Source organism: Bison bison, unplaced genomic scaffold (genome assembly GCF_000754665.1).
Source record: "Bison bison bison isolate TAMUID 2011002044 unplaced genomic scaffold, Bison_UMD1.0 scf7180017864184, whole genome shotgun sequence".
NCBI classification, from domain to species: Eukaryota; Metazoa; Chordata; class Mammalia; order Artiodactyla; family Bovidae; genus Bison; species Bison bison.
In genome coordinates, this window is record NW_011494756.1 from 1,792,230 (window position 1) to 1,800,569 (window position 8,340).

Here is an 8,340-nt window from a genome sequence, read left to right on the forward strand (position 1 = left end):
CTTGGCGCTCCAACTCACATCTGTACATCCTGGACGGGTGGGAGCCCCACATCCTCGCCTGGCGGCGCCCTGGCCTGAAACTGTTCCCACCAGGAAAGTCCGGGGTCATTGAGAGGACAAGGCGGCCAACTGAGACCTGGAGGAAGCAGAAGGCTGGCCGGGGAGGAGCCTGTTAAGGACGCCAAGGGCAACCGTGGCTACCAGCAGGCTGTCCCCGCCCGCGACCTAAAGAGGAAGAAGGCCCCGATGGAGAGCTGGCCTCCGCGACGGAGGGCCTGGCCGGGCCCCCTCCCGGCCCCCAGGCTGCTGGGCTTGATCCTGTTCCCCTGGACCCTGCCGCTGGCAGGCGCAGGTACGCGGTCCTCCCCTCCTCCCGCGCTCTCTGCCTCGCGTACATCACAGCCGCTTTCATCCGCCGCGCGGCTAATTCCCCGGACCCGTCTCCGGGGATTTGCTGGTTGCGTTTGAACATTGCAGACTTCACAGGGAAAGCCTTCGGGGACCGGGAGATGTTTAGCTAATGCCTTGCCGAGGTGGCTTTTGAAGAGGCGGGGCCGCGCCCCCAGTCTCGCTGCTGGAACAGCCTCTCTCCCGGCTCCTCCTGACCCCCTGGCCCCTCAGCGAGGTGGGTGGGCGTTGCTGCGGGCCGGGGAGGGGGGCCATCCGGTGGGGTGTGGGATCTCTGGGAAGGGGCAGCTCACCCCCAAGGTATCTGACTGCGGAACCCACGCCTTGAACCTGCCCATTGGTGTTGCAGCCCCCACGTTGGGAGGGGTGGGGCGGAGGGAGGGAGGCCACCGCTGGTCATAGGGCAAGGTGCCTGGGAAGTTGGGTGGATGGATCCAAGCCTGGCCCTAGGATGGGTGGCCCAGGGGCCAGTTCATCCAGGCCAGGGAACTCCCAGGAGTGTCCCCCACCAGGGCTGCCCAGCCTGGCTCTGGGGTCTCTGAGGTTGTCTCACCTGGGCAGTGCCCACCCTCCTGTAGCCCCAGCATCCGCCCACCCCGCTGGGCAGGCTGGGTGCAGGCTGGATGCTTTCCTTCTCATTCACCTTGATTTTTATGAGCCTTCCAGGAGCTGCTCCCACCCTTCTGCTCCATCCTCTGCCTTTCATTCATACCATAAGCAATAACAGCTATATTTGTCCATATATTTTTAAAAAATGTATTTGGCTGTGCTGGGTTTTAGTTGCGACATGCGAGATCTCTAGTTGCAACATGTGAATTGTTAGTTGTGGCATGTGGGATCTAGTTCCCTGACCAGGGAATTAACCTGGGCCCCCTGCATTGGAAGAGCAGAGTCTTAGCCACTGAACCACCAGGGAGGTTGGACATCTACTCTTATTATCATAAATTAGCCTCTCTGTGCACATAAGCTGGGCTTCACACTTGTACTCAGGCCCCTTCAAGGCACCCCTGGGGTGCTGTTCCCATTGGCACCATGTAAGCACGGAGAAATTGAGGCCCAGCACAGCCAGATAGCTGGCCCACAGCCTAGAGGGTGAGTAGAGGCCAGGTTCAGCTCTGAACTGACCCTTGGAAGTGGGCTCCAGGGGTCCTCTTGCCTTTCTTTGTAAAGAACATCCTTCACAAAAAATCTACCCCTTTGGGAAGGCAAGACTCAACTGGGTGTACCCAGTCCTACCGCAGGCCTGACAGCCCAGCCCCTGTGAGGTCATCTCCTTTCGTCTGTGCACCTCACACCCCCAACCCCGTCACCAAACCCCCCGCCCCAATGCAAAGAAGGCTGAGAAAATGCAGCTTCTTGGTGACAACGTGTTGAAACTCATTCGTTTTAATTTCCCCCCCAGTTCCCATCATTTCTCTTTGTGTGGTCCCTCCTCCCCAAAAGGGACCCCCGCACACCCCAGTAACTGAGTAGAAGAGACTTTTGGGGTGCTGCTGTGAAAAGTGCTGTTTGTAACTGTCTTGACCACAAACAACATATTCCCCGCCCCCGGCCCCCTAGGATTGCAGCAGACATTGTACCCAAGAGAAACTCTGCTCTTTCGCAAGAGGTGGAAGCACCTTGTGGTCTCTTGCAGCAGCAGACAGCACCCGGTACTCCTGGTCCTTCCCCTGCGGGTCCTGGGTTCTGTCTCTAGTCTGTGCCATGCCCCTCCCCACCCTCTTATCTCCGAGCTTTGAGAATCTGATGGAGGGAATCCAGTTTCTCTCACATCCCCCAAACCTCCCCTGACCTCACCCATCTGCCTAGTGTAGCCAACTCCATCAACCATCAGCACCACGACCCAGCCTGCAGCCTCAGGAGTGTCCATGGGGGATCTTGGGGACTGTCGTCGTTGAAGCTTGGGCTCAATACACTGTTTCCCTGGACCACCTGATGTAGGGTTGTGTGCAGGCCAGGGTGTAGAGTCTGGATCTGAGCTCTGCTTTGGACCTGGGCCCCTGGGCAGGTTCTTTCTTTTTTTTTTCAATATGTATATTTCTTTACTTGTTTGGCTACAAGGGGTCTTTGTTGTGTCATGCGAGATCTTCAGCTGTGACATGAGAACTCTTAGTTATGGCATGTGGGATCTAGCTCCCTGACCAAGGATCGAACTCAGGCTCTCTGTATTGGGAGTGAGGAGTCTTAGCCCCTGGTTGTTGTTGTTTAGTCACTAAGTCATGTCCTACTCTTTCTGCGACCCCATGGACTGTAGCCCACCAGGTTCCTCTGTCCATGCAATTCTCCAGGCCAGCATACTGGAGTAGGTTGCCATTTCCTTCTCCATGGGATCTTCCTGGACCAGGGATTGAACCCTTGTCTCCTGCTGCTGCTGCTACTGCTGTTAAGTCGCTTTAGTTGTGTCCAACTCTGTGTGACCCCATAGACGGCAGCCCACCAGGCTCCCCCGTCCCTGGGATTCTCCAGGCAAGAACACTGGAGTGGGTTGCCATGTCCTTCTCCAATGCATGAAAGTGAGAAGTGAAAGTGAAGTCGCTCAGTCGTGTCCGACTCTTCGAGACCCCGTAGACTGCAGCCTACCAGGCTCCTCTGTCCATGGGATTTTCCAGGCAAGAGTACTGGAGTGGGTTGCCATTGCCTTCTCCGTTGTCTCCTGCATTGGCGGGCAAATTCTTTACGGAGCCACCTGGGAAGCCCTTTAGTCACTGGAGCACCAGGGAAGTCCCCTTGGGCAGGTTCTTAATGTTGCTCGATGGCCTCACCTGTCAAGCGGCTGCGATAGTAATACCTGAAGGTGCACGTGACGGGAGCTCAGAGAATGTCAGCCACCTGCCTGCCTAGCAGAGCCAATCAAGATGCAAGATTCAGTTGGCTGGCTCTACATCTTGGGGAGCCCCTGGGCTCCTTGGGGTCACTCTGACCTTTCCAGGGGTCTCTAGCAACACCCTGGGATGGCAACTCAGGACCGTTCTTGCTCCCAACCTTCCTCCCCTGCTCTCCTCTGATGTCTTTGCAAATTCTACTTTTCTCAAAGGGTCTAGTGGCTACCTCTGGTCTGAAGGGCACCTCTTAGAGGAGAATCATCTGAGTCTGAGGCTCAGCTTTCCTGAGAGCAGCTACACACCTGCTCTAGCCCTGCTTCCACCAGGCTTCAAGTCACTTCCAAGGGCTTTGAAGCCAGACAGAGCTTCTTCAAATCTGGCCTTCTTCTATTGACTGCTGTGTGACCTCAGGGAAGTTCCTTAACCTTTCTGAGCCTTGGTGTTCTCAACAAACATCAGTCTCCAGTCTCTCCCTGGCTGTGTTTATTTCTCAACTATTCATTAAAGAGGACCAGTTCCAGGCACTGGGGGGAACTGAGGGTGAATAAGCCACAGCCCCTACTCCCAGCTTGGCGGAAACCGTGAGACTCACCCGCAGAAACAGGACCCCAGGGCCAGAGTCCTGATGCAAGTTCGCCTCCCCTCCCCCGTTAGCTCGGGACTCAGGTGTCGCCGCTTCCTTTGTTGCCCAAAAGCTGTTCGGGAGCCTGCTGCCTGCCTCCCCACAGCTCCAGGCCTCTGTCAGGACTGGCCTCTGCTTTTGATCTTCGTCTAATCCCAATAAAGAGCTTCCGAGGCAGGCGGAGGAGAAGACCTCCCTGTTGGGGGTGGGGCAGAGGGGGTGCTGGAGGGGGCGGCGGGGAGGCGACGGAGCAGGTGGGTGGGTGGCAGGCACAGCAGGAATAAAGGCTGGGAGGCCAGAAGGCAGAGCCCGGGGGAGGGCATGGCGAGAGGTTCAGACTCGCTGGGGAGGAGGGTCTCTTAGTAGAGCTGCGGAATACGATTCCCACTGGGATGTGGGTCCGCGTGGATCATAAACGCCTGTCAGGCAGGAGTGCAGATGCCGTTCCAATGGGGCCCTGTCAGTGCTTTCTCTTTTAAAATCGCGAACTAGAATACATACGCAGAGAAGCACCATAAATATTACAAAGCCAAGTGTGGCGTGTCGACCGTCCAGGTCAAGAGAGCAAACATTCTAGGGCCCCAAAGCCCCTGGACGCCTCCCAAGACACCGCCTCTCCCCCACGCAGAGGAACCACCATCCTGAGTTTAGGGCAATTGCTTCCTGGCATTTTTTTTGTACTTTTATCCTTTGGTTTGTGTCCCTAAACGATATAGATTAGCCTGGCTTTGTTTTTGAACTTTGTATAGTCAGAATGATGTTGTGGGTGTTCTCTGCGACCTACTTCTTTCACTCAACATCTTTTTAAAATGTATTTATTTATTCACTTTTGGCTGCACTGGCTCTGCTGCTGTGTGCAGGCTTTCTCCAGCTGTGGCAAGAGGCACAGGCCCTCTTTAGTTGTGGTCCACAGGCTTCTCTTGTTGCGGAAAATAGGCTCTAGAGCGCGAGGGCTCAGTAGCTGTGGCACACGGACTGAGTTGCCTCTCCGTGTGTGGGATCACCCCAGGCCAGGGATTGAAGCTGTGTCCTCTGCAATGGCAAGCAGATTCTTAACCACTGGACCGCCAGGCAAGTCCAAACATTATGTTTTTTAAGCTATATCCGGTTGACAGTGTGGCTGCTTTGTTTATTTTGGTTGGTAAAGAGCAGGGGTCCCAAACCCTGGCCACTGGGGTTGGTAAGTCCAACCCACTGCCTTTTTGTATGGAGTTATGAATGTATTTTTCTAATGGTCAGAAAAACATCATGAGAAGAATACATATTTCACAGTGTGAATATGAAATTATACAATAAAGTATAATTTTATACTTAAGCCCTCTGTATCTGCCAGTTCTGCATCTGCGGATTTAACCAACACCAGATCGAAAATATTCAGGGGAAAAAAATTTTCCAGAAAGTTCCAAAAAGCAAAACTTGAATTTGCAGTTCTCATGGCAAGTATTTAAATAGCTTTTACATTGTATTTACAACTACTCACATAGTACTTACATAGTATTAGTCTTTTTTTTTAATTTTGGCTGCACTGAGTCTTAGTTGTAGCATGTGGCATGTGCAACTTTTAATTGTGTGTGTGAGATCTAGTCCCCTGACTGGGAATCAAACCCGGGCCCCCTGCATTGGGAGCACAGAGTCTTGGCCAGTGGACCACCAAGGAAATTCCTGTATTAGGTACTATAAGTGATCTACAGATGATTTAAAGTGCAGCTAACCTTTGGGCAGCATGCATTTGAACTGCTCAGGTACAGTTATACACAGGTGTTTTTCAGTAGTAAATACAACAGCTACACTGTTGGTTCACTCCCGTGGAACCTTGGATACGGAGGGCCGCCTGTAAAGTTACACTTGGATTTTCAACTGTGCACGGTTCAGTGCCTCTAACCACCATGTTGTTCAAGGGTCAGCTGTATATGGGAATCTTAAGCCATTTTATGAATCCTATGTCATTATATCATGAAATATAACTTTCGTGGTTGTCGTTTAGTTGCTAAGTCCTGTCCTACTCTTTGTGACCCCATGGACTATAGCCTGCCAGGCTCCTCTGTCCATGGGATTTCCCAGGCAATACTGAAGTGGGTTGCCATTTCCTACTCCACAGGAGCTTTCCGACCCACAGATCAAATTCGAGTCTCCTGTATTACATGCAGGCAGATTCTTTACCACTGAGCCCCAGGGGAGCTGCATAAAATATAATACAGACACAGAAAAGTGTGATACATATTAAATAAACATAGCCCTATGTGTCTACCATCCAGGTCAAGAAAGAGAACATTCCAGTGCCCCAAAGGGCACTGTACCGGCTTCCCTGATGGCTCAGTGGTAAAGAACCCACCTGCCAATGCAGGAGATTTGGGTTCAATCCCTGGTCAGGAATATCCCTTGGAGAAGGAGACGGTAACTCACTCCAATATTCTTGCCTGGAAAGTTCCATGGACAGAGGAGCCTGGTGGCCTATAGTCCATGTGGTTGCAAAAGAGTCAGACACGACTGAGTAACTGAATAACAAACCCCCTGTACCCCCATCACTCTCAAGATACCCTGTGTCTTGAGCATCTGTGGATTTTGGTGTCTGTAACGGGTGCAGGAACCAGTCCTCCATGGAGAGTGAGTGATGACTGTATTCCCATTCCCATGTCCATAAATAAAGTTTTATTGGAACACAGCCATGCCTATCCATTCATGGCTCATTTATGGCTGCTTTTGCCCCCACAACAGCAGAGTAGAGTAGCTGCGATAGAGACCATATGGCTCACAAAGTGGAAAATATTTATTCCCTGGCCCTTTACAGAACACGTTTGTGAACCCCTGCTGTGGAGCGTCCCACTGAATGAACATACTGCGATCTATTTAGTTATGATTGACGTTCCAGGTGTTCCCATCTCGGAACGCTCACGTGTGGTCTCCAGGCACGCGTGTGTTCGGTGCCTCCAGCGGGTATGTTCCCATTAAGACTGCTTCTTTCTACACTTTCCTCCTCCCTGTGTGAACTGCGAGCTTCACGAGGGCAGGACACATGTGGACTTACTTGGCTTCGAATCCTTGGCTCCCAGCACGGAGCCTGGCACCCAGAGGATGCCCAGGAAATACTCACAGTAACAGGAAGAATTCAGCTCCCAGTCAGACAACCCCCTGAGGAGCGCTGAGCAGGGTGGACATGTGATGCCACCAGGAGAGGAATGACAAAACCCTCCTGACTTGTGACCGAGGGAGTGGGTGCCCGAGAACCCCGAGACAGGATCTGACCCCCTCCAGCTTCCCTGCCCGCTCTGAGCCCCAGCTTCCCTCCTAAGCAGGCCTCTTGCCCGGGGCAATAGGAAGGCACATCTGGGACACTGATGACCCCAGGGCTGGCACCTGGGACCCCTCAGGGAAGGTCTGTGGGCCTCGACCATGGGGACAGGCTGTCTGGAGAAGGTTGGGGGCCTGGCAGGTATGTGCTCCCACCCACCCCCCGACCCTGTCCCAGGACTGCGTGGGCTGCGGCTGAGATATAGCAGAGCCAGGGCGGGGGCCCCTTGGAGGCTCTGGGCTCCTCACTGCTTCCTGCTGATGGGGAGGTTGTGGGGTGGTGGGCAGGAGGGAGGCACCAAGTGGGTGCAGCCCAAGCCCAAGGGCAGGCGTGCCCTCCCATCGAGCAGCCCGTCCTCAGACTGTCAGGGGAGACACCTGCTCTAGCATTGGTCATAGGGTCCAAGGAGGTGTGTCTGAAGGCAAGTTCATACCTGGCCACACACACCAGATTTAGAACATTTGTTGTTCAGTCACTCAGTGTCCGACTCTTTGCGACCCCGTGGACTGCAGCACGCCAGGCCTCCCTGTCCCTTACCTTCTCCCAAAGATTTAAAACAGGCACACCCTTTAAATCAGAGCCTCCCCTTCTCAGAGCTGTCCTAAGGAGCTGGGGGCCCAGGAGACAGCCCCTGGTCCCTTGGAGCACAGCTCAGCCTGCCAGCAGCTGGTTCACTGCAGAGCATCTGGATCTGCCCTGGCCCCTGCCCCTGGCCCTGGGCTACCCTTTCCTCCCGCCCCTGCCCACACCCCACTTCCGAGCCACGCTGACGACTGCCTGCCGCTGAGCTTTGGCTCCCGCTGGTCCCTTGGCCTGAAAGGTGTCCTCACATTTGCCCACCTGGTGACTCCAACCTGTTGCTCAAGGTTGAACTCTGGTGCTCTCTCTGCGGTGTCCTTTCGGGTCCACTCTTCCTGCCCTGACAGACCCCGCCTTGCTCCCCACGGTGTTCACCCCTGGTTCTGAATGTACAGGAGCTCAGAAGTGTGGGACAGGACTGAGCTCACCTGCGGCGGGTGAGGGTAGGGGCGACCCAGGAACAGGTATTCAACCTCTGGGGGTGGGCTCTGTAAGGAAGAGGGCAGGGGAAGGCTGGAGAGGAGGGGTCTGCAAGGTCAGGGTCAAGGCTGAAAAGGAGCCACAGCTTAGTCTCAGGGTCTTGACTGACCTCCAGCGTGGGAAGCATCAGGGGTTGAGAA

The 8,340-nt window shown here is 54.2% G+C and overlaps 1 protein-coding gene across 2 annotated transcripts in view; it reads left to right on the forward strand.

The window, feature by feature from the left end:
* Positions 1-209: 209 nt before the first annotated feature.
* Positions 210-8,340, forward strand: part of NFAM1 (NFAT activating protein with ITAM motif 1) — a 37,784-nt gene continuing 29,653 nt past the window's right edge. Inside the window, exon 1 of one of the 2 annotated variants that reach the window (XM_010843655.1) lies at positions 210-352. In XM_010843655.1, the coding sequence (XP_010841957.1) occupies positions 247-352 (106 nt within the window). In that variant the 5' untranslated portion in view covers positions 210-246. Of the gene's footprint in view, positions 353-6,986; positions 7,283-8,340 lie in introns of those variants that run through there. The other variant, XM_010843656.1, reaches the window with a different exon arrangement.